At 41.7% G+C, this 25,763-nt stretch overlaps 2 protein-coding genes across 11 annotated transcripts in view; both read right to left on the bottom strand.

Annotated features, from left to right (window-relative positions):
* LOC129171797 (uncharacterized) overlaps positions 1 to 2,173 on the bottom strand; it is a 59,985-nt gene extending 57,812 nt beyond the window's left edge. For 4 of the 5 annotated variants that reach the window (XM_054760827.1, XM_054760826.1, XM_054760825.1 and 1 more), the window contains exons 1-2: positions 1,908 to 2,173; positions 1,695 to 1,786 (exon numbers count right to left, since the gene is read on the bottom strand). The gene's annotated coding sequence lies outside the window, so the exon portion shown is untranslated. Of the gene's footprint in view, positions 1 to 1,399; positions 1,471 to 1,694; positions 1,787 to 1,907 lie in introns of all 5 variants that reach the window. The other variant, XM_054760829.1, reaches the window with a different exon arrangement.
* A 2,220-nt stretch (positions 2,174 to 4,393) lies between these two features.
* The window catches only part of adgrl1a (adhesion G protein-coupled receptor L1a), a 169,228-nt gene continuing 147,858 nt past the window's right edge, over positions 4,394 to 25,763 (bottom strand). For 3 of the 6 annotated variants that reach the window (XM_054759729.1, XM_054759730.1, XM_054759731.1), the window contains 9 exons: positions 25,077 to 25,297; positions 24,805 to 24,871; positions 24,554 to 24,645; positions 22,579 to 22,747; positions 20,494 to 20,649; positions 16,904 to 17,000; positions 13,168 to 13,290; positions 10,521 to 10,538; positions 4,396 to 10,398 (listed from right to left, as the gene is read on the bottom strand). In XM_054759729.1, coding sequence (XP_054615704.1) covers positions 9,536 to 10,398; positions 10,521 to 10,538; positions 13,168 to 13,290; positions 16,904 to 17,000; positions 20,494 to 20,649; positions 22,579 to 22,747; positions 24,554 to 24,645; positions 24,805 to 24,871; positions 25,077 to 25,297 — 1,806 coding nt within the window. In that variant the 3' untranslated portion in view covers positions 4,396 to 9,535. Of the gene's footprint in view, positions 10,399 to 10,520; positions 10,539 to 13,167; positions 13,291 to 16,903; positions 17,001 to 20,493; positions 20,650 to 22,578; positions 22,748 to 24,553; positions 24,646 to 24,804; positions 24,872 to 25,076; positions 25,298 to 25,763 lie in introns of all 6 variants that reach the window. The other 3 variants (XM_054759728.1, XM_054759732.1, XM_054759734.1) reach the window with 3 other exon arrangements.

The raw sequence follows: 25,763 nt of genomic DNA, 5'->3' as shown, positions 1-25,763 counted from the left end.
CTCATACCGGCCCACGCCTCGTTTAAATCCATGAATTCATTGCATCCTTGAGAATGTTGCAGTAAATGCAGTCAGTTTGCAATTAATATACTGGATTATATATTTGAATAAATATATATTGTACATTGAATATTTTTTCTATTTGACGTATATCTTTACAATTACAGTATATACAATTATCCAGAGTATCCATCCCAACCTGGTAATAAATCTGAAAAAACCTACAGAAACCCCAAAACTGTATCTGTTGTGAATCGATTAACTGTATATTAGATATGATACATTTTCTTGGTTATGAATATATGCTGAATTTTTTGGACCTATTTTTTTTTGCATGAAAGGGGGAGTACCAACCGCATAACAGAGGAGTGCAAACAAGTCAGGATATAATTTAAGTGGCAACACTTATTTTATATATTGCTTCTTGAAAAATGAAAGACTGGGATAATATTGTCAAAATGTAACCACAGTTGCTGTCATTTTTATACTGTTAGAATTTTGCTCACTAACGAAGTAATCAAGAGACCCTCACTCTGAAACTGTTCCGTATGCTGCAGTATGATGTATGGCGTCATTACCTGAATGCAAAAAATGCCATGTATGACTGGGAGGTGCTTTTAAGATCAGTTCAAAACATCTCTCTGCTCGATCTCCTGGGATCTCCTGGGTCTGGGTTCGTCAGTACGATCTATTTTAAGTGCTAATGTGCAACGACCGGCAGCAAAAGCACCTTTTCTTAACCTCTTCAATGGAGAGAGTATTTCCGGTTGAGAGGCTTTGTTGGGAGCGTTAGTCTAGTACGAGGAGGGAGTTAAAAATGGGGTGAGCGGATGGTCAAGGCCTTTTCGGGGGCAGAGGTAGTGTGACGTGCACTCATGTACTGTGTACACACTGGAGCTCAGCACACTGCGGGATGCGAGAGGGAGAACGAGCTACAGGAGAAAGGCTGTCATTTTTATGCTCGGGTGCACAGAATAGCTTCACGTGAGCTAATTAGCCGCCAAGCGGGTTGTAACGCAGCCACGTTGAGAGAAAACACAAACCTCCAAGTGTTTATGCCATTAAAAAAAAAGCCTTTGACCTTTTACATGGATACATTGTTCCCAACTAGAAAGGTCACATCCGGTCTCACCAACACCAAGCATGATTAATCCATCAGTTTGCATGTGTTTACACTCCGTGACCACAACATTACGTATATTCAACTTCTGCTTAAAAAAAACAAAAAAAACACAAGTTCTGAGTGACACTTCGACCTTATCCTCAGGAGTGCCCAGTCCCAATTACAATGTTAACTTACTATACAGGCCAAAGGTTTCGACACACATTCTACAACCCCATGGTCCCAGCCCCACTAATAAGGCAAGAAATTCCACTAAGTAACCCTGACAAGGCACACCTGTGAAGTGGAAACCATTTCAGGTGACTGCCTCATGAAGCTCGTTGAGTGAACACCAAAGGTTTGCAGCGCTATCAAAAAAAAAAGACACATAAAATATCTGTCTAAACCATAAGATATATTTAGTTATTCACACTTTTTTGTTCAGTACATAATGCCACATGTGTTCATTCATAGTTTTGAGAATCTACAATGTAAACAGTCATGAAAATTAAGAAAACGCATTGAATGATGTGTGTCCAAACTTGTGCCCTGTATTGTATGTATGTAAAACAATAGAGGAAATAATCCTTACAAATCACTGACGATCAGCTGAGATAGAATCCAGTTTCCAATACCAGGGTAGACGGAAGAATCTGGACTACTTGAGTAGGTTATTGATATAACCTGAGGAAAAGACAAAACATATTACACAACATTTCTCTGTAGACCATATTGCCGTTAAAACGAATTATTATTATCACTGACATGTCACAAACAAGACTGAAATTTAGATTGGAGCACTTACCTAAATGCCTTTTGTCCCTTAAATCCCACCATATTTCCTGATTAAGGGACATTACCTTCGACGCTAAAGCTAACAAATGTTAGCTCGGTAGCTTATAGTCTTGAAAGTAAGGACAAGGCCAAGGACGTATAAAATTGTAATTCTTCGTCGTGTCTATATATATATATATACAGTATATATATATACTGTATATATACACGTACTTGTTAAAATGAGCTGACGCGAGTGCTAGTAATGAGCGACTAATATATTGCCAATAGAGACGCTGGAGGAGCCATGTGACAATTTATCGTGGTGCACTGTGGGACTTGTAGTCACAACTGTAGTGGTGAGCGTAGTCTATAGTATTTACCACCCGATTTGGACTTAAAAAAAAACCATTTTTTGCTGCCACTCTAAGTCCATTACACTTTTACAATGTAACAATGTAATGCCCCATAGCTACTACTGTCACTTAAAGTGATTCTGACATAATATTTATATGACAGTAAGGCCTATCAACTCGGCATCCATTTTCGTAGTGCGCCGTGCGCGGGTTTGGCCGCCATGATGGTGAGCAGAATCAAGAAACATTGAATAAATGTATTGCAGTCAATGTGAATTGGACGAGGGGTAGGGTTAAATAAGCTTTGTTTCTTCCTACTCCTTTTGGACATGTGGAACTGGGAATTGAACTATGTGATGTATACCATTGTGACTTGTTCAAATAAAAATAAACCATTACCATACTGCTGCTCAGTTTTTTTACTGACATCTACACGTAGGTCATACAGTATTTCTGCTGTAGGCCGAGAAGGGGGTCCATGTTGAATGGGCAGCACATGGTCTCCATACACTCTGCCCAGGATTGCGACCTTCCCCTGGGGCACTGCCATTTCCTCTCCAGACAGAAGGATGCCGACTACTACTTGTGCGCCCAGCCCCGCCCATCTCTCTTCCTCTCCATCATGGCGGACTTTCTGCTGGATGGCGGACTAAACTGTGTTCCATTCATTTACAGTATGATCGACAATCTAATTCATTTAGCGTTCTTGGTTTTGTTTGGTACACACAAACAAAACTTGCACTTTTACTTACTTGTTCCACTCCACTTTGTGCCATCACAGCCAGTCTGATGGCTCCATCACACTTAACACATAACACCAAGGCTGATCATGAATCAGTTTCCCAAGCTTTCCAGATGCACTGCACAACGCTGCTGAAACCTGCGAGGCCTGCTCATGAATAAAACATGGCCGTCAGTCCATTCACTTCCAGTGTGAGCCATGAGGCTCTTCACATGCAGATTTTCAAAGATTTATTACATCACTGCCATTTGTCACACACACGCACACACACAAACGCTGCATTTTTATTTTTTATGTGCTGATTCAAGGTATTTTTGGCTGCAACACTCTCAATAATAATATCCTGCTTCATGCAACCGTGGATACACTGTATGTACAGGAAACCTCTCTTACATTTGTTGACACTAGAAACCCTTTTAATAAGATACCTACTTCAGTGTATTTCACATTTTCGGTTTTATGGAAGCAAGAAGTGTTAGACAAAAAGGACAGTGATGTTTTTCAGCCTCGAAAAAAAGCGCCTTTATTCTCGTGCTTTGTGTGTGAGCGCTAACGTGTGGACTGTAAATGACCATCAGTGTCATTTGAGACAACAGGGACTCACCTCATTCCCTCATGCTGACAATAAGCTGCAAGCTTGAATAAACAATACAATAAAAAGAGTACAAATTAGCACCTACAGTGTAATCACAGGTTTTGGGAGCGCTGAGAAAGACTGAGGAGGGTAAAGCCTCGGTCTGCCGGCGTGGGCCGCGGCCTTCCTCCTGCATAATCATCATCATTTAGCGCAGTACGTGCAGCCTCTGTTTATTGCGATATTAATCTGGGATAAACAAAGCTTTTGACAAAACAAATTAACACCCTGAAAGAAGGGCGCCGCTAATGGAGTCTACTGAGAATGATATTAAAAAGAGGGGATGAGATTAAGGAAGGTGCTGGGAAAGACTAAATCAGGCCCAAGGTATCTAAACGGTGTTTCACCCCGAGCTCTGGAGACCAGCATCAGCACATCATAACCCAGGAGGGAGCTAACGCTGATGATTATAGTGTATGTTGATAATTAGCATTACTCTCGATGATGAGAGCTCTTTCCAGCCCTGTTTGATAAAACAGTCATATGTTATTAGCTTACCAAATCCAACCAAACTGCAGTACTGCAGAACCCTGTTATATTAATAACGTGTTCAGAAGAAATATTAACGCATTTTAAAGACAGAATATACAAACAACTATTAGGAGCAATAAATAAATAAATATATATATTTATATATACTGTATATGTACAGTATATATTGTATATACTTTACTCTCGTAATATTACGACTTTTTTCTCGTACATTTACAACTTTATTCTTTCAAATGTACAACTTTTTGTAAATTTCCGACTTTATTCTCGAAATCTCACTAATACCCAACCCAACTGTGATATGAATTTTTGCAAAATAGGATTCCTTTTTCATAAATGGAATCTTGTCATAGTTAGAGCATCGAAATCCTGTTTACAAGCTTATAATTCAGTTTTTTAAAACATGATTAGAGCCCTCTAGACATAAACTAACACCCCTATAGTCCCCTAATACAGTAGACATAATACAAGTAAATAAACCATTTAAGACATAAATAAGACTTGTGCTCGTGTGTGTTGCTATAAATGCGTTCCCTAGGGGAGGTGAGTGGCCAGCAGGCAGGAAATGATGTCGGGGGTTCAGAGTTGAGTTTTAGTTTGCCGTGGGTAACGGCTGCAATAATAGCCTGTGTTTTTATTAGGAATCTTTATTCGGGATCATTGCGCCAGTTGTGAGGTCATTCACACATGCAATAAAAGCCTGCTGTTCTGTGATCAAGTCTGGTCACCGAACATTCCAATGATATTACTGACGCCTAACGATGAGTGTAGGATACCACATACAGGTATCATTCACAGCGTCTCTGAATGCGTCTCTCAAATGGCTTCTATTCGTATTTTAGTTCATTTAGCCATTTTTGTGCTTGAAAATGCCTAGTTTAGGCAAAAATCTGTTAAATTTGCTTCAATTTGCAAATTTTATGAATAATAAGCCGTAGTCACCTGGAAAACAGCACGGTTTGTTAAATATATTTTTGAAAAACCGTGATAGCCATGAAATTCAAACCGCAAAGTGGTGCGGACGACTGTATACACGAGAGTGAATTTACAGATAAGGTTAAAATATTCATATAAAATCTATTTGAGGAGAATAAAATTGCAATATTACAAGAAAAAACTTGGAGTGGCGTAAAAATTAAAGTACCTATAACTTCAAAATACACCAACCTCATGATACGGCGCTTCCACATCACGTAGAACGAGAGTAGAACATTTTAAACGTATACAGTACAAAAGTATGAAAACTTAGGAATGTGGACTAGCGCCCCTTTCAGTACCTCATGAGAGAGAAAAAGCCCATCCATCCACTTTCTATGCCGCTTATCCTCACTAGGGTCGCAAGCATGCTGGAGCCTATCCCAGCTGACTTCGGGTGAGAGGCGGGGTACACCCTGGACCGGTCGCCAGCCAATCGCAGGGCACATATAGACAAACATACCTATGTACAATTTAGAGGGGTCAATTAACCTAACATGCACGTTTTTGGAATGTGGGAGGAAACCGGAGTACCCGGATAAAACTCACGCGCGCACGGGGAGAACATGCAACATGCTAACCACTCAGCCACCGTGCGGCCCAGAAAAACCCAGAATTTAAATATTTGCATCATAGTCGTAACGCTGCATCGAGATGAGGGCTGTTAGATGACAACTTGTTAAGATGCAATTTAATATACTGTACATTTTACAAATAAAATTAGTTTTATTGCTGCCATAACATTTTTCTTTAAAATTTTACTTTTTTTTCTAAACAAAACCAAAACATGCCATGTCATGATTCTTGTGAATTTATGATTTTGTTTCTACTCTTTCTCGCTCATTTTTCCACCCGAAATTCTTTGGCTTTGTTGTGACTTGTTGTCTTCTTGTGCCTACATACGCTTGCCAAATACTGTATGTTACACAACACTAAATAAATACACGGTAATAAGCTCTTGTAACCCTTTTTGCTTGTCTGCTTTTGACCTGCTGCACGGAGACCTTCCTTTGCTAAAAGTCCCGTGGGGTTTTTCCTGAATGAGTCACACAACAGCGAGAGAATCTATTTCCTGCTCACATTTACAACCACATAACACAATGTGAGTTGTAAAAGGAAAACTAATGGTAAGAAATACATATTTTAGATTTAAAAAAAACTAATAAATAAAGCATGTCCAAATGGTTCTAGACAAAGTTGAATTTGGCTCTTTGAAGGTCAGTGGGATTGTAGCTGGAGGGCTTCTGTTCTCTCACGACAGCTCATTCCTCAAACGTCCTCCATGCACTCTTTGGGACTTTCACCGCTTATCTAGCACTCCTTCGTCTCGGAATGCAGCATGATTCCCGGAAAGAACGTCTGTGTGAGAGGCAAGAGAAAGTCAACTACTAGCAAACAGGAAACTCATCAATTCAGGCACGGGATGCATCAGTCTTTGATGGAGAAAACATGTCGTTCATTACTTTTATTATGGCTTCTTTCACAGAAACTTTGCAAAATAGCCATGACAGCCTTGGCCTGTACCTTTCACACAGAAGCCAGCAAAGCAGAATATTGACTGAAAAGGAAGAAGCATGAAAGGAAGGAGTCCCAGTCACACGTGGTGGACTGCTTCTGTTACGGCTCGGACACCACCTGTGGAGGTGCAACATTTTCAGGTTTACTGTCACCACCATTCCGCACAGTCAATGCCATTTGTAACGGTGGAAAATTGCCAGGTTAAATTGCCACGCCCCATTTCTCCTCGTCCGTGCAGTTTATATAGATCTATAGCACCAAAAAAGACTGCTTTTATCAGTACAGTGAAAGGGACTATTGCCTGCTAACACCACTTCATTTTCCACAGGCAGTATACTGATTTTGGAGGTAGTATCAGAGCCCTGACAGCGGCTGTGCAAAAGGGAATACCAGTAAGGCAGGACATGAGTGTGAAGAGTCACACTTCTCCCTCCATGTTGTGTTCAAAGCAATTTGTCTGACTACCTTCAAAGTCAGGATCTTGGAGATGGAAAAATCCTGGCTTTAGCAGGTTTTACCCAAGGAGGTGTCCAAAGTGCAGCCTGGGGATCATCTGTGGCCCACGGCACATTCTAAAAATATATTTAAAAAAAAAAAAAAAAAAAAAAAAAACACAAGAGAAAAAATTGAAAAATCAGCAGTAATTTTACATGAGTAATTTTAGGGAGAAAAAATTGTATATTTCTATAATTAAATATAAAATAACATCACAATATTATGATGAAAAATAATTTTGGAAGCATAAAGTTGAAATATTAAAGAAAAAGTCATAACATTATAAAAAACAAACCAAAATAAAAAAAATACCAAATAAAGTTGTAATATTTGGAAAATTAAGTTGCAGAAAAAGTTATGTTCCGAGAATAAAGTCAAAATATTGTGGAAATAAAGTCACAATTCCGAAAAGAAAATTTACAAGAAAGTTGACGTAGTTGGAAAAGTTAAAAAAAACAACCCTGCAGAAAAAAACAGCTGTCATTTTACGAGAATAAAGTTAAAACATGAAGAGAAAAAAGTCGCGTTCTAAGGAGAAAAAAAGTCACAGTTTCTTGGAATATTATGGGGGAAAATAATGTTAATGCATATTTTTTCATTGTACTTTTCTGAAAAGTAACATTAAATTCAGGGCTGTCAAAAATAGCGCATTAACAGCAGTAACAAATTAATTCAGTTAAAATGTTTAGCATAATTAATGCATGCGCACCATGTCAAGCCACCCCCCCTCTCTGTTGTGACGGCACACAGAGGCACAATAGTGTCCCCACAGAGTCTAACACTCTTTTTGGACTTTATTCTGACATGAACACATCAACAGCGTCAGCCTATCTACAGTACATGTGCTGCTTTCCAAAATATGATACAAAAGTGACCCTGACATCCTTTCATTTTTCAGTAAGTGGCCCTCGGTGGACAAGTTGGGACATGCCTGCTTTAATCCCTTTCACTGTGACGACATAAGCTGTTTTTTTCCATGGTGTAGCTCTGTGTAGACTGCAGTGACTGGGGGCGGCGGGGACGAAGTCTACCTTCTGAGGCTGTCGTATGGCTGGAACATCGCAAATGTTCAAAGTGACTGTTGGCGTCAGGCTGCCTATAAAGTCAGAATATCAGGCCAGGAAAAAGTAGAAAAATTCCGGCTTCAGCAGGCATCGTACCCTTTCATCAAGTTTTTTTCGTGTTGGTGTTCTGTGTAAAGAGCACAGCAGCCGTCACCGTCCAACAAGCACTTTGTATCAGGCGCGGACGTCAAAGTATCTGACTGTGGGATGTTGTTTCGCTGTGTGAAAGCGCAAAGTGCACACAGTTACAGCTTCTGCGTAAAAGGCACAGGCAGATAAATGACAATTTTGCAGGACCTCTGCGTAAAATATCAACTCATAAGTTATTTTACATTTAAAAAATGTGTTTCTTCAGAAGACAGACATGGAGCCATTTATTTAACTCCCCCCCAAAAAGAAATGTTTTATTTTTCTCCTTTGTTGCAAGTACAAGAAGTCATCTGTCATAGCGCTTTTGTTGCTTTTGAACATCCGCCGTTCTCTATTTATTTACACAGTAGTTAGGAATAAAGCGGATTGTGGTTCTTATGTACATGGTTTATAGAGTTGTCGGTCACAACCACACACACAGGAAACAAGTCCACTTCAGCTGGCTATGTTCTAACAGCAAATACAGGAGGACCCCCACAGGATGCAACAGAATGAATACTCTCAGCAAAACAATAGCAAGGCAGTCATGTCACTTTTTCCAATGCCTAAAAAGCAAACAGGCAGAAAGGGCGAAGCGGGTCATGGTTCTGCAAAAAAAAAAAGAAAAAAAAAAAGAGGAGGGGCAGAGGGAGTGGTCGGTGCCCCCGAAAGCCCCGCCTCCACCGCTGTTCTTCAAAGGAAATGAAGGCAACTCCTCTGAATTGTCTTCCTCTGAGACTGATGATGAGGAACAGTTCAATAATGAGCACTTCTGGATAAGTCTGTGTGCGCGTTCTACTTTCTGTTCTGGCTCAATAAAAGATATTTTTGGCAACAATGAAGAGACATTTTTAACTTCTAACGGTGTACTAGACGACTCCACGCGTCTCCACAGCAGCTAGCTATCAAATGATGATTGGTACCAAAGGGCAAAGGAGCAAATACAAAATGATAGTCTCCAGAAAGGTTTTTTTGTTATAACAAAGTTCTGAAAGGTAAAGGGGTTGGGGGTCGGTACATTCAGAGTGCTGGACTTGGCCTTAAGGTACCAAAGGAACCGGGAAGGACTCAGTTTGGATGAACACTCCTTAAAAAGTCAAAGGCTTCTTCTGCAGAGTGAGCAGCGACGCCCCCTGAAGGTCACTCTGTTTGCTCAAGAGAAAGAAAGGCAACCAAACAAACAGGAAGTGGATAGACGCCAGGACCACATGGCACTAGAAGCCCATCACTTCAGTCCCTTCTTTCGGCCGCCGGTCACAGGCTGGTAACAAGCTGCATCTGTCCGTCCCCCTCATTGTGGGCGGGCTCCTGAGCCTGGTGGTCCCCGCTCGGTCTCCGCGGCGGGGCCTGGTAGAAGGTCTGCATGGGTGCCCCACGGGAGCCCAAAGCAGGCCTCCCGGAGCTGTAGTACAGTTCCTCGGGGGGCTGGGCCGATCGGGGCACCACCTCCAGGGGCTCGGGACTGCTGTCCGGGTAGGGAGAGTCTCGCAGGTTGGTGATGCTTGTGTATAAGGAGTCACGAGCTGGCGAGTCAGGCGCTCTGGTGCCTCCCTGCCCGCCAACACTGTGGCCGCTGTGACCCAGACTTTCGGTGAGGTCGGCCGTGTAGCTTTCCGACTCCTCCGGGTCGCTTTGGTAGAGGACGGATTGGGCGCGTTGCAAGAGCAGCGGCTCCTCCAGTGCTTTGTAAAGCAGCTCCACATCCTGCGGAGTGCGCTGCCGACCATCATCTTGGTCTACACCCGTCTCCGGCCCGGCCCCTGCGGCTCCACGTCCGCCCGCACCGTGAGGATGCCCCTTGGCCAGGCTTCCGTCCCCTCCCACGTTCCCTCCGCCCACGCCGGCACCACCTCTCAGGTTGTTGTGCACAAGCTCAGAGATGATCATCTTCTCAAAGGCAGCAGCATCGGAGAGATTGCGCCGGATACCCCCGCCACCCAGTGTCTCCGAGCCGCGGGGGTTGAGTAGAGGTGGGGGACTCTCTCCACTCCCGCCGCTTAGGAAGTCACAGCTGCCTCCGCCACCCGGACCACCACGCAGGGAGTAGCTGTTGTTGAAGTTGCCGTTCAGAGGCAGGGTCTCCATTCCGCAGGGGTCGCGGCCCTTGGATGTGCTCTCTGGAGCCAAACACAGAACACAAAGGGGATAACGAGGGTGGACATTAGCAAAGCTCTAAAATATCAAGGCGTAAATATGACAGAACATGGCAGGGCCATTGACGGAGGAGAAGCACACTTACTTGGGTCTCGGAAAGTTCCTGTCCAGCCAAGAATTGTTGCGAAGCAGATATAATGACAAACAGGAAGCGTCATTTAATGCAACATTAACTCCATCAATTCATTTTTAAAGCTTTTTGAATGGCCACCATTAATAGGATGAGAAATCTATCAGCCTTTAGCCGTCTTTACGTCTCTTTCTTGTTCTATGAATTAACTTCCCAGTTCAAAAGCGTACACACTGATCCAAAACAGGTATTTGACCAAAAAAAAAAACAAAACATTTGGTGAGGTTTTGGCCTTTCATCATCATTCACAATGCATTTTAGGCCAACGAAACAATCAAACTCCGTTGAACGATAACACTGTTGTACTGGTAATGCCTTACATTTGCTGATTTGAATGTTTTTTGGGTGCGTTCACACTTTTCACGTTTGCTTTGGTTAAAAGGAACTCTGGTGCGTTAGTCAAGTATGAACCTAATCATCCGAACCCTGGAGTGCACCAAACAAGTGGACCGAGACCGCCATCACCTTGCAAGTGAACTTGAGTGTGGTTCGCTTCACTTGAGCTCAAATGGCCAAAGACCCAACCCAGCGTTAAAATGACATCAAAAAGCATGCAGAAAAGACAAATATGGAAGGGACAAATATGTATGATGGGAGTGCTGTCTCTCTGCTCGGCTCTCTCCCTCCGTGTCTGACATCGGTGCTCTTGAAAAGTATATTTGAAAAGCTTTTCAGGAAATCTAAGCTTCTAAATATAGTGAATATAAAAATAAGCTACATATTCAACCCAGCATTTTGGTTTGGACTATACGAGTTCTGTCACGCAATACAGGAAGCTGCCCAATGAACAAGTTCTTTACTGAACAGCCTTTGGTCCCATGACAAAAATACTAGCGTGAACATTAACTCATTGACTGCCAAAGACGTCTATCGTCTTATTCATCTTGTGTGTGAAGGTCAGACTTGTAGGCAATGTATTTCTGTCCGAGTAGGGGGCAACAGTTCTCTTTTTCTGCAACCGGCAGCGACAGTCCGTCTATGAAGAAGACGGAAATTGGTGGATTGCGGGTTGAGAGAGGAAAATGGCGAAGCGCATCGGGAAATCATGCGGAGACAAAAAATACAGGCAGCTAACCCTGTCACAGAACTTGTGTGGCGGTGGATCTGTCTTTATTAGATGGTAATAGATGGAAGTGACATGGGTGATGGTGACGTAGTTGATAATGGAAGCTGGAGCAACAAGTGAGTCGTTAGCGTTGCTGAGCCATGTGGCGCCACACCGGAGCCTAACACGGGAAGCAGTTCAGAGTCGTACACACACACATACTGTAAATAACTGAATAGTTTACACACACACACTTCTATAAATAGTTTACATACACACACATCTGTAAATAGCTCAAAGACTGTAAATAGATGATTATTTTGTCTTATGTTTTATGCGTTATGTTCTAAATCTGTGAATAAATGTTATTTTGTCATCAAAATCCTTTTCCCCTGTGTTATTTTGTTGTTTCGTAGAAGTAAACAACTGTTCAGATGCTAAAATTAAACTAAAATTAAAATTAAAAAAATATGGACGTCAGTCACCGTTCTGCTTGAATTTGCTCCTCCGCAGAAAAAGCTCGTTTTCTGCGTTTTTTGGTCAAAATCGGGTGTTTTTGCTGAAACTACCCTACGTTGTACCGCCATTATCTAAAGACCCAGAAAGGCTAGAAACAAACATGTTTTTCTGATGAAAGAAGAGAGTCTAAAGTTTCTTTAGGTAGTTTCAATGTTTATGTCGTCCGAAAACTCAAGATTCAGTGGGTCTTGAAAGTTAGCAAAAATGGCCAGAAACTCTGGCCTCCGATATCGTATCGGAAGTGAAAACGTTGTATAGGGACATCCCTAAACCGCATTCAAGTTTGCACCGAGTATCTTTTTTAAATCTTTGAACTGGGCCACAGTACCAAACCACACGTGTGAACGAAACCGGAGTATGTTTTTTCTTTTTTTAAATAATGAAGCACTCTCCTGCCTACTTCCTCTCCTGCCTACTTCCTCTCCTGCTCTCCTCTAAATTTGGCTTGTCAGAGACAGAAGGAAAAGTACTTCCTGCCCGCGTGGTATCATTAAGACTATGTAAGCTGTTTTAAAATGATATTTCTTAGCTACCATTATACAAATCAGATCATGATTGATTCTAAATGCTGATGAAAACTGCTACCAGCATCGAAAACTTTTGTATCACTTGTGTCAGTATTTCTGTATTCACTCATCATTCACCAACAGTACAAACTAACTCCAATGGATGTCCTCACAAAGTGACCAACCATGTCTTGGCGCTACAATTCTCCGTACAAAGTGCATCCATTTGGCGTGGCGCTCATTGATTCCAGGCTTTCATGGCTGTGACAGACTAGCTGGTGCGGGTGCCGATTCACGTATCTGCTTAGCAACAAGACAACGGTCCCCGGTGATTCCTGGCAGTCAAAGTCGCAGTGAAACTTCACTAATCAGATTGTGATTTCGAGACGAGACCAGATGGCAAAGTTAGGCTGTTTGTTTTGTTCAGTCTGGTGGATCTGTTCGACAGTTGCAACACAAAAGACGGGTGTGTGCACCGGAAACATGACGCACACACACACGCACATGCACACAGACACAGACTGGAGCTAACCGGTGGAGTTGAAGACGCCGGGCGAGGGCGGGGTGAAGCTCTCAGCCAGCAGCGTGTTGTAAGGAGACGTTCCGCTACGAGTCTGCAGCACCGGGTTTGCCAGAAGGTGGTTGCCCATGGCTGCTGTTATATTTGAACAACAACAAAAAACACTTAGTACAAGACATATGGTCTTTATGAAGTACTTGGAAGAAGACTGCAGAGAACCAGTGTCTGATGTCACTTTTGCTGAATTCATCATTTCATAGTCAGTTTAGAAAGTCATATCCACCTATAGTCGTCCCTCTCCACTTTGCCGTTCGAATTTCATGGCTTCATTCTATCGCAGTTTTTCAAAAATATATTAAACAAATATACTGTATAGTGAAGAAGTGTTATCCCCCGTCCTGATTTCTTATTTTTTTTGCTTGTTTGTCACACCTAGATGTTTCAGATCATCAAAAGAATTTCATTATTAGTCAATGACAACACAAGTGAACACAAAATGCAGTTTTTACATGAAACCTTTTCTTATTAAGGGAGAAAAAAAATCACAATCTACATGGCCCTCTGTGAAAAAGTGATTGCTTGTCTCCCCGCGCCCCCATTAAAACATAACTGAGATGAATTCAGATCTATCAGTCTGGAAAAGGTTATCAAGCCATTTTTTGGGACTCCAGCAAAACCACAGTGAGAGCCATTATCCACAAATGGCGAAAACATGGAACAGTGGTGAACTTTCCCAGGAGTGGCCGGCCAACCAAAATGACCACAAGAGCGCAGCGACGACTCATCCAAGAGGTCACAAAAGACCCCACAACAAGAGCCTGCAGGCCCCACTTGCTTCATTTAAGTCAGTGTTCATGACTCCACCATAAGAAAGACACTGGGCAAAAACGGCCTGCATGGCCGAGAGTTTCAAGGCAAGCCGAGAGTTGCAAGACAAAAACCACTACTGAACAAAAAGAACATAAAGTCTCATCTCAAGTTGTTGGAAGGTGTGTCCCATTACATCTGGCGTAAAAATAACGCTGCATTTCAGAAAGAGAACATCATACCAACAGTAAAATATGGTGGTGGTAGTGTGATGGTCTGGGCTGTTTTGCTGCTTCAGGACCTGGAAGACTTGCTGTGAAAAATGGAACCATGAATTCTGTTGTCCACCAAAAAATCCTGAATCAGAATGTCCAGCTGTCTGTTCGTGACCTCAAGCTGAAACCAACTTGGGTGCTGCAGCAGGACAATGATCCAAAACACACCAGCAAGTCCACCTCTGAATGGCTGAAGAAAAACAAAATGAAGACTTTGGAGTGGCCTAGTCAAAGTCCTGACCTGAATCCTATTGAGATGGCATGACCTTAAAAAGGCGCTTCATGCTGGAAAACCCTCCAATGTGGCTGAATTACAACAATTCTGCAAAGATGAGTGAGCCAAAATTCCTCCACAGCGCTGGAAGAGACTCATTGCAAGTTATCTCAAACGCTTGATTGCAGTTGTTGCTGCTAAGGGTGAACCAACCACTTATTAGGTTTAGGGGGCAATCACTTTTTCACACAGGGCCATGTAGGTTTGGATTTTTTGTCTCCCTTAATAATAAAAAGTTTCATTTAAAAACTGCATTTTGTGTTCAGCTGTGTTGTCATTGACTAATACTTACATTAGTTTGATGATCTGAAATATTTAAGTGTGACAAACATGCAAAAAAATAGGGAATCAGGACAGGGGCAAACCCTTTTTCATATCACTGTATCTGGCACAGACGAAAACCGAGGTGAAGCCGCGAAAATCTGAATTGCAATGTGGTGACGGACGACTACTAATTTATTACTAGACACTGGTTCTGTCAATGTGCACTCCTTTAACGATTATTTCTTTATTACTGACTAATCTCCAACCCCTATCTATTAACTTGACTAATGGTAACCTGGTACATGTTTAACACAGGAAGTGAGCAAAGTATCAGTGACTGGTGAGAAATTACTACTACCAACAACATCAGCAAAAATGCATGCAAAACACGGCGCTCGGTAATAATGCCTGAAACGATACAAATATTTACAGTTGATTCAAATGGGGCTGTTTTTGTTTTATGGAGTCATTCCTCAGTCATTGTTTACACTACGCTTCCTGATTGCAACCTTTGAGCAGAAACACCTTTGAAAGGCAAAGTTACTGTGTGCCGTTATTTCCATTTGTTTCCCTTTGGCGCTCCACAGTGCACTCAAATGGGTGTGTGTGTGTGTGTGTGTGTGTGAGAGTGTGTGTGGGGAGAACAGTAATGCATGCCATTATGTAGTCCCGCAGTGCAGCCATTGAAACCCAGTTAATTTCACAGTGAAACGTGAATGCCACCAAGAAGACAAATAGAACAATGGCAGAGTGAGGATGTCGTGTATGGCCTGAGGCACCTCCAGCAGAAAATGCCATGAAATTAAAAACAGGACAGCATGACGGAATGTGAGAGAGATAAGGTCGAGAGCAGGTAACGCCGCCTTGCCGTCATCATGTATAAATAAGCATGCTTGGCTATTTATTCGTCTTTTCACCTCCTCTGTCAAAGGCTCTGGCAAACGTAGCTTGCTGCATTTGTTGGCTCTCACATCCTCTCAACCACACTTCCCCTCACCAGACTCTCTCTTTTTATTTTTTCTTTCCAAAGAGGCAAAAACCACCAAATTAATGCAGCCATGGGAATACCCAATCTGCAAGCTTGAAGTGGGGAGAGAAAGTAGGGCAAAGGGAAGCGTGGAAGTTAAAAAAACAGATTCCAATCTAACATTGAGCACATCGTGTATTCTTCCGCACCGCACCACGCTGTTCGAGTTCTCGAGCGAATCTCGAGTTTACAGGCCAACATTTTTTTAATGATTTGACGGGAGTGCGTACGTACCCGCAAAACACGGAACACTGTAAACTGAGGACCGCCTGTACCTACTGCCAATGTTGGGAAAAAAAGTAAAAAAAATAAGAATTTAGTTTTCCCAAAAAAGTAGTGAATTAGTAACGGTTACTGTAATTTGCCGCTACTTTTTTCTTAAACTCTTCTTAAACTCTGAACCCTGCGGCTTATTCAGCAGTGCATCTAATTTATGGATAAGTTCTAATTTCTCTTTTACTTCAGTACTACTAATCGTTTAACTACTCTGCCGCTCGGGAGTCAGTGCTCATGACGAGCTGGTAAACCCACTGGAAATCGCAGGAGGTCATTTCTCAATATAACAGCCTGACTCAAGGTGTCATCTTACAAAGAATACTAAACTCATCACACAGCAACTTAACACTCAAAAGGTAGCTGAGAAATATATAATACAAGTACCAGTACGAGTTTAAATTAAAAAAACAACAGCTATTTTAATTTCTTCCTATAATGCATTTCGTTCCAGCAAAACATTTCATTCAAAGCATTTCAAAGGTGATTCGTTCAGCTGCCTCTGTCCACCAGAGGGAGCCAGAGGGAGCCAAAGGCCATAAATTGCTGCCTGATGAGTTTAGCATTCTTTTTAAGACACCGTCAACACAGCACAAACGTTCAGCTTCCAAAAAAAATATAAAATTAAAATATCATATATTACTATCTTTTTTTCATTTTAAACATGCCAATCTTTGAAAACTTCATATAAATGAAAATCAATGAATGGCATATTTTCCTGAATCAAATGTCCAACAAAACCTCAGCAAATCTTGTGACACTTTAGCAGTTTTGCTTTTTATTTAGCTTTTTTTGTGTGTACTGCAGGCGCGTGGAGGGAGATCTCACCTCGGTTGAGCGTGGGCGTGCTGTTGATGTCCCCCGCCATGAAGGAAGACTCCGTCTGCTTCCGAACCGTGTCATTCCACATCCTGCGGATCCGACTCTGAAGGAAGGAGCGGCGCACGGTGAGCGGCAATGGGGGGGAACAAACAGAGGGGATGGGGGGTTCTTGGCAATCTCTGTGGGGATGCTGTAATCAAAACTGCGGGGTTTGCTATAAGCCACAAACAAGCTGCACTAAAAAGACTACAAAGCGATGTAATGTAATCAAAAGTGTGTGTGTGGGGGGAGATAATAGAGACGTGATTGTATTTGCTGACATGCTGAATGCCTTACTGCATTATGAAAAAGATGTTTTGTTGATTGACACACTTTTGTGTGCATGCTAATGTTTATGTTTTCAATGAGTGTCTTGAGTCCAAGCACCATCTTTATACGTGATAATCTATCTGCTTGGATGTTTCAAGGCATGCAACCCGCTGTGCATTACACTTTATTACAGTAAACTGTACAATTAATTAGATAAAGCACAACCACCTATGAGCTTGATTGGGGTATTTTCTAATTTGTAGCTAAATAAGGGAACCAAAACGTTACAAAACAGCAATCAGCATGATGCAGTGCACTTCTACACCACTGTAAAATACACAATAGTCAATTATTTTATATTCTTCATATTTATTTTAACAAATACCTATAAATAAATGTAAAAAAAAAAAGCCTATTTATGTACATATCGAACTGTAAACTTTTGAAAATGTATTTATTTTCCTTTTGATTTGCTTGTTTTTCTTTTGGCAGCAACTGCATTTTTTTTGTTTAGGTTATTTTCGTGGGAAAAAGAAACTGGTAATGTATGACAGTAATTGTGGGTTCCAATAATGGTAAATTATAATAAATAAACCAAAAAATATGAATATACAGTAGATACAGTGGCACCTCGGTTAGCGTCCACCCCGGTTAGCATGTTTTGTGGTTAATGTCGAAAATTTCTGCTAGAAATGTTGCCTCGCTTTTGCGTGCATCCACCGGTTAGCGTCTTGTCGTGTTAGTACACTGTGTGAGTCCACCTGTATTCTTAATTATTTTTTTTCTTTTGCCGAAAACGTACTTCCTTGTGAGGATACTATTAGCTAGCTAACAAAATGACAATCAGAACCGGAAGTTATGTTGAGTCACCATCAGTGGCTGTTTACTCTCAAAAATGTTAACACAAAATGTTTTTATAGTTTTACAATTATACTTTATACATTATACATGCTTAACATAATTCTAAATGCATAGAATTGCTGAATGAAAGGGCTAAATGAGCTCTTTCACTGCCAAAGACGTCTACTGACTGACTGCCAAAGACGTCTAAAGACGTCAAAGACGTGTGAGCTACAGATCAAAGTCTTATTCATCTTGAGTGTGAATTTCTGACTTTTAGTCAATGTATTTCTGTCCCAGCAGGGGGAAACAGTTCTCTTGTCCTCCAACCGGCAGCGACATACTGTCTATGAAGAAGACGGATTGTGGGGAGAGGGAGGAAAATGGCGAAACAAATGCAGAAATCGAGCGGAGACAAAAAATACAGGCAGCTAACCCTGTCACAGAGCATGTCTGGCGGTGCATCTGCCTTTAGTAGTGACATGATAGAGGTGACATGGGTGATGTAGGTGACGTAGACACAAATGCAGTTGACAATTGCAGCCGAAGCAACAAGCTCGTGGTTAGTGTTGCTGAGCCATGGGGCGTGACACCGGAGCCTGACACCGGAAGCAGTTCAGAGTCGGGTGACTCAGAACCTGACCCTGATTCTTCTCATATCTAAAGACCCAAAAAGGCTAGAAACAATAGAAACAAACTTTTTTTTCTGAAGAAAGAAGAGAGTCTTTAGATAGTTTCAATGTTTATGTAAAAGTCAATATTCTGTGGGTCTTGAAGGTTCAGCAAAAATGCCCCAAAACTCTGGCAGTATGGAGCGCTCTGCTCTGAACATGGCTGGCAGTCAGTGAGTTAAGGTGACTTTTACCTTCAGTGAAGACTAATGTTCCCAAAGATATGATGTGGCAGCGAGACACCACACGGACACCATCTTCCTGTTTTGTCATGAGTTACTTCTTGAATTCAATAGTGTTTCTCTCTTCATAAAAGTGCTGCCACTTGCAACTTTCTTTGGCTCCATTTTGGGTTACAGTCTCGAGGTGAGAAACACTCTAGAATTCAAGAAACCACTCATGTTAAACAGTGGCAGACTTACATTAGGCAATTTAAAGTACATACTACTGTTTTAGTCTTAACTCACGTGCTTAAAACTACATCAAAATGCATAATGGTTCATAAGCGTTTTGACAACAAACGTAGCCACGAGGACAGCGGCACCGCTACTGTCCGTGTCAGCAGAGGAGAATGCAGTAGATGAAGCTGAGAGCGACACTTGTCATCACAAAGACGTGAGTATTAAAGCGGTAAACTATGTTAAATGTTGCTTAATGGTCTTATCAATGACAGTAAAAGCATTGATTCACTTGTTAGGTAATAATAATCCCGCAGGAGGATTTTAAGGACTTTATCTACTTCAGGAAATAGGAGAATTTTCTCATATTCACTCACACTGACTAGCAACTTAAGATCACAGATAACCGTAACATATTTAAAAAGCAGGGAAAAAAGTGGCCTGAATTACATAATGACATTTTGAAAAAATGGGGAAAAAAAAGAAGGATGTGGAGGGCCCCAGTGACTACAAATGAGAACATAAGTTAGCAAAATGCCTTTTGAAAAAGGTGGGTATACGTGTTTAAAAGCTTGTAATGATCAGTTTCAGCTCCAAAACCCTCCCCTTCTCTCTTCAATTGCCATTGTACACTCGCAACACAATCCAAGTTGAAGCCCTTAATATGCCTCACACACTTATTCAACGCATTTCAAGTATAAAATGTGCAAGTATTCGACACTAATGAATGACAATGTAAGATGATCGATGAGCAGATGGAATCAGAGTCACTTTGTTGCCAGTCACAGCACACAACTATGGTGCCTTCAGGGACCATTGAACAAAGTGCAAAGTCTCAATGCTTTATCAGTAAAGCATAAAGACATAAACATGTAAAAACTGTGGGTTTTCTAGCAGTGGTACCTGTATGCTGTGCATTTGACCTGTATTAACACGTAAATGGAATGCCTATTTTCGGAAAAATAAAAATAAATTTTTTTTTGGATACTTTGTCATAAAAATATTCTGGCAATATTTCAACTTCTGTGTTAACGGTGCATTTTTGATACAGCTCTTCTTGACGTTGTGCCAATAAGCTTAGAAGTTAAGCAAGTTCAGTCCTTTTACTCAACACAGCTTGCGAGCAAAACAGAAAAACATGCGGATTGTATGTCTGTCATTTCCAATGCTATTTATCCTGTTATGACTCACAATGTTGTACTAAAATATACCACATCCATTCAGGTGAAACACAGGCAGAAGCGTGCTCTCGTATGAGATGGCACTTTTCATTTGCACACAATTTCCCGTCTCGACGGGAGACGCGCAGAGAAAGGAAATAAGCGGTGAGAGTGCTGATGGTGTAATATCATGTACTGTATGAACGTCTTGGCTGCACCTGTCTGTGTGCCGCCGCGTGGCGAGCCTGGCTGCCGCTGTAGTAGCGGTTGTTGGTGCGCAGACCCGAGTTCTTCATGGAGCCGTGGGAGCTGGTGGTGGACGTGCGGCTGCAGCAGTAGGAGTGGCGCAGGCATTTGCTGTACTCTTTGTGGACCTGCAACACAGGAGGCAAAGCATTAATAGCTCGGACTTCCTGCTCGCTCTTCCTCTTCTCCTTACAATGTCAGTCATTTGCTTATCTTCAGGGATGCGGCGTACCAGTCAAAAGTTTAGAGACACAATCCAATTCACTTGCATGAGAAAATGTCTCCAGACATTTGACTGCTACTACATTCATCTTAAAATAAGCAAATTTGACGTGCCAAAACGGCGTTTTGCAAGTAAAATTTTCTTTTTTTGTGTGTATTTAAGGACAGATATTGTTGAATTCAGCACGCACACTACCAGGCAAATTTGTCGTCCACTGGGACGACAAGGTGACTCCAAACTGTTGACCCGAGTAATGTACAGTACTTTTTCATTCAATTTTTTGAGAAAGTGTCTTCAAACTTGTTACCCTTGCCATTCAATAGCATGGGAAAGTATCTGCAAACGTGACTGGTACAGTGCAATACTCAAGTCAAATGTTTTGAGACGCCCTCTCCTTCACTTGCATTACAACGTGTCTCCAAACTTTTGACTGGTACTGTTGGCAAAATTAACAAGTTCATTTGCATTTATTGTGTGATTCATTCATTTATTTATTATCGTCCCAGGCCCAGTGCCCATGAGACACTTTTTTTTTTCGGAACGAGAAATCTTGTCACATTTTAATCTCGTGAGATCTTGTGACTACTAACTTGGGTATCTAAAATTTATCAAATTGTCGGAAAACTGTGTTTTCAAAGCCGGAAGAGGGCGGGACATAAGATTGCAGCACATTTGAATGTCGGCACTGTCCAGGCAGCCAACATACTGTAGAAACCCCCTCCATACAGTCCCTTTATGTCCATCCTTTATGTTCTTCTGCTTATCCGAGGTCGGGTCGCGAGGGCAGCAGCCTAAGCAGGGAAGCCCAGACCCCCCTCTCCTCTGCTAGTTCATCCAGCTCCTCTCGGCGGATCCCGAGGAGTTCCCAGGCCAGCTGAGAGACACAGTCTCTCCAACATGTCCCCCGAGGCCTCCTACTGGTCTGACATGCACTGAACACCTCCCCAGGGAGGCGTCCGTGAGGCATCCTGACATCCTCACCATCTGACTCCTCTCAATCAGATCTTCCAGATGACAGTGTTTCTCACCTTATCTCTAAGGGTGAACCCAGCCACCCCACGGAGAAAACTCATTTTGGCCCTCTTGTACCCACGATCTTGTTTTTGGTCACTCCTCAAAGCTCATGACCATAGGTGCAGGTATGTGTTTACGTTAAAATGTTTGAAGACATTGTAATTGCTTTGCATGGGATCAGTACCAGTCAGAAATTTGGAGACACTTTATTTAATTAAATGAAAAAGGGTCTCCAAACTTTTGATTAGAACTGTACATTACTTAAGATGAGCAAATTTGTCAAACATATTAAGGCATGGCAGGGAAAAACACTTTAGACCTTGATTTCAGATATTTAAGTGGAAAAAGTCAGTATAACATAGTTGAATATGGGTGGATATCACATCGTGGTGTCGAGGAGTTTCTAATTTTGTTGTAACTGGATGTGGTCGTGTGTTAACGAGGGGGCGGATTCTGCGTCCTGCTTAACCTTCCTGGTGTGGTGACTCAATAAACCGGCCGACCACGCCCTACGGCCGTCTTCTTTCGTGCTATACAAATTACAAAATGAGCATCAAACCATGGCTGCAGATGAAACACCATAAAGTCATGAATCAAGCAAAAAGTGGTGCCATTCAACCCCCCCCAAAACGCCTTTTTGTGGAATCAATCTCAGCTGCCCATTAGGACCCCCACAGTTCTGTGTCACCCGCACTGTGTCATTTGGCTCAAGGTAACCCTAGCACACATAATTATGACAACAACAGACACGTTGTTAAAGTGACACCTCTCTAACAGTGTCCATCAAAAGTGAGCGTTATTGTCTTGTTGTTGGTGATACCTTCTTCTGCAGAGCACAGTGGAAGATGAATATGAACATGCCCTGGAAGGCGTTGAAGGTGGTGAAGAGGTACGCCATGATGAGAGAGTTCTCGTTGATAAACATGAGACCAAACGCCCACGTCAGCCCCAGGAGGAACAAGAGGGTGATGGCCCCTAAGACCCATGACCTGAAGAAAGAACATGATCACATATGAATAACACAGCCACACTGGAACCTCTGGTTATTTACTCTAAATAAGGTTAGTGCTTAAAAATGCTTATTAAGGGCTTCCTGATGGTGATAGATTATTTTTTAGTTATTTACTATGGGAGAAATTAGCGCTTTTATGTTAATATATTTTAAATATGTGACCTAAGATGTATAATATACAGTATATTTCAATTTTTTATCAAGGTGAACCATCATGAACTATATTTTGTAAACATCAGACACATTTCTGGGTTGGAAAACCTATGTATATATTATATTATAGTGGCATCAAGTCACATTATGAATTAGTTTATTTTTTTTTAAATATATAAACTTTCAATGGCTGGATCCAATTTTAATTGAAATAAAAAAAATTGTGAATACAGTAATCCCTCGTTTATTGCGGTTAAATGGTTCCAGACCCACTGAAAAGTGCATTTCCGCAGAGTAGGTTTCCTACTTCCTTTCGAGCTCAGTCTGTACAGTACACATAAATAAAAAGATTTGATCAGTTTCTCAATAGTATTTCAAATCACGGGGACGCGAAAGCAGAAAATAATTGAGAACCACTGGTGCATTGCAAGCACTTAAATGCCCTAAACATTGAAATAATTCAAGATTTAAACTCTTCATTACTGGAGTATATCTGGCAAAACTTTTGTATTTTTGTAATTGATTTACTTATTTTTATTAATGTTCATTAAAATGAAAATGTAAAATGACATTTCTCATGGTGAGACGTGCTGGATCCATTTGAATGTAAATGTAATATAAATCAGCTATATCGCCCGTCTGTGATGGGTTGACTCTCAGAAATGTTAAAACAAAACACTATTTATATTACAATGATGGTTTTACGTGCAGAAAACAGTTGCAAATGCATAGAAATGTTAATGAAAGGGATAAACAAACATAGAAGACCTGACTGTTCCCAAAGACAATGTGGCAGCGAGATCAATAACTCCCTATTCCACACCACCTTCAAGTTTTGTCATGAGTTATTTTTTTATATTTCTTGAATGTATTTCACCTTCTTTATCAAAATGCTGGCAGTTGCAACTTTCTTTGGCTCCATTTTGGGTTACTGAGGTGAGAAACAGTATTGAATTCAAGGAATAATTCATGGCAAAACAGGAACGATGTTGATCTCGCTGCCACATCGTGTCTTTGGGAACAGTCATGTCAAGAATCACGTCTTCAATGATGGTAAAATGAACCTTAATTATTCATTTTGCCCTTTCATTCATCATTTATATGTACAGTATTTATGTGCATTTCAAATTGTTTTCTGTATGTAAAACTATAATTCTAAAACTATAAAAACGTGTTTTGTGTTGACATTTTTACCTTTCTGGAATGGAGTCATTGGATTTACATCATTTCGTAGGGGAAAAATTGATTCAGTTAGCTGTTTCGGTTCGAGTTGGACCTCCTGGAACGAATTAATGACCACTGTTCCACTGTAGTTAGTTACCTTTGAGCAGGGGTGTCCAAAGTGCGGCCCGAGGACCATACAATACAATACAAGCAAGAAAACTAGAAAAAAGTAATTACAAAGACCAAAACACAGACCAACTGTCATGTAAAAATGATAAGTTGGAATATTAATACTAATAACACTAATATTGGTACCCTTTGTCACCTGTAACACACAGCTTTGATTTTTCAGTATGCAGCCCTTGGTGTTAAAAGACTTAGAGGTTCCACTCTATGACTCTATGTTAAAAAAAAGAACAAAAATATATAAAAAAATCAAAAACTTTAGCTGAAAAGTCCATCTCACTTGATGTTATCCAGGCGGCTGGAGTCAGGCTTGAGCGCCGATGAGTTTCGAATCATCTTGTGTAACGTGATCATCAGGAGAACGAGGTTGAGCTGCAGACAAGACGGAGGGAGAAGAATCGAATGAATGTGCAGCCAGGCGTGCTGTAACGACACCCGCCTTTTGCACTCTTGATAACCTCAAAAGAAAGCGTTTGTGTGCAATATTGAAAGGGAGGGAGCCATCACGCTGGCAGACAGTGAAGTTAATACCATAATAACAAATGAAACGGGTCCAATGAAGCTCCAGATGAAGTAGTTATCCACTCGTAGCCAGCATCTGGAGTGGCACAGAGGAGAAGAGAATTAGACCAGGGAAGGCGTACGCACACTATTTGTCTCGGTGGATTATTATGTGAAGGCTAATCATCAGGCTTTGGCTTTAAGTGTCTTCACAGAGCCCGGTCCACAGGGAGGTGCAAGAGTTGCACTCCATAATACATTCCCTGCTTCCGGAAGAGCCTACTTCTCAATTTGGCACGTACGCTTTCTTGGTCCCATAGCTCCTGTAGTCTATGGCTGCCGAGATGCCCACCACCAGAGCCGGGAAGCAGTAGCCGCACAGATAGTAGTACTTTTTGCGGGAGTACTCGCTCTCAAACACCTCCACCAGCATGAGATAGAGCTGGACACCCTCCAGACACATCCAGGAGAAGGCAGCCAAGAAGAAGAAATGCAGAAGTCCAGCGAAAATGGGACAGGCGATCTGAAGCAGGAAGGAGTAAGATGGAAAAGTGTGAAAAACAGTAGAAGGAAAGAGAAAGAAACTACTGTATCTGACAAAAGCGAGGACAGTCCTCACATTTCAGCAGTCATATGAACCACACGGTATCTTCCCACGGGACAATACCATAGAAATGCATTTACTTCACAGTAGTCAGTGTACAGCTGTATAGCAGTATAGATTTACTATCCACTGAAAATGAGTCGACACATAGCCCTTATTGTCTAAATAGCTGCCAACACAAGTGTCATGGTCTAGGGCTGCATGAGTGCTGCTGGTTCATGTACTGTGATATTGTCAAACTGGGCCGCATGGCAGTTTTCCAACATATCGAGCCCAAACACACCTCTAGGATGACACATGCCTTGCTCAGGAACCTGAAGGTTAAGGTGATAGAGTGGCCAAGCATGTCTCCTCCAGACCTGAACCCAACAGAGCACCTGTGGGG

This window comes from Dunckerocampus dactyliophorus, chromosome 18 (genome assembly GCF_027744805.1).
Source record: "Dunckerocampus dactyliophorus isolate RoL2022-P2 chromosome 18, RoL_Ddac_1.1, whole genome shotgun sequence".
Lineage (NCBI taxonomy): Eukaryota > Metazoa > Chordata > Actinopteri > Syngnathiformes > Syngnathidae > Dunckerocampus > Dunckerocampus dactyliophorus.
This window is presented reverse-complemented; position numbering and strand designations above follow the sequence as displayed.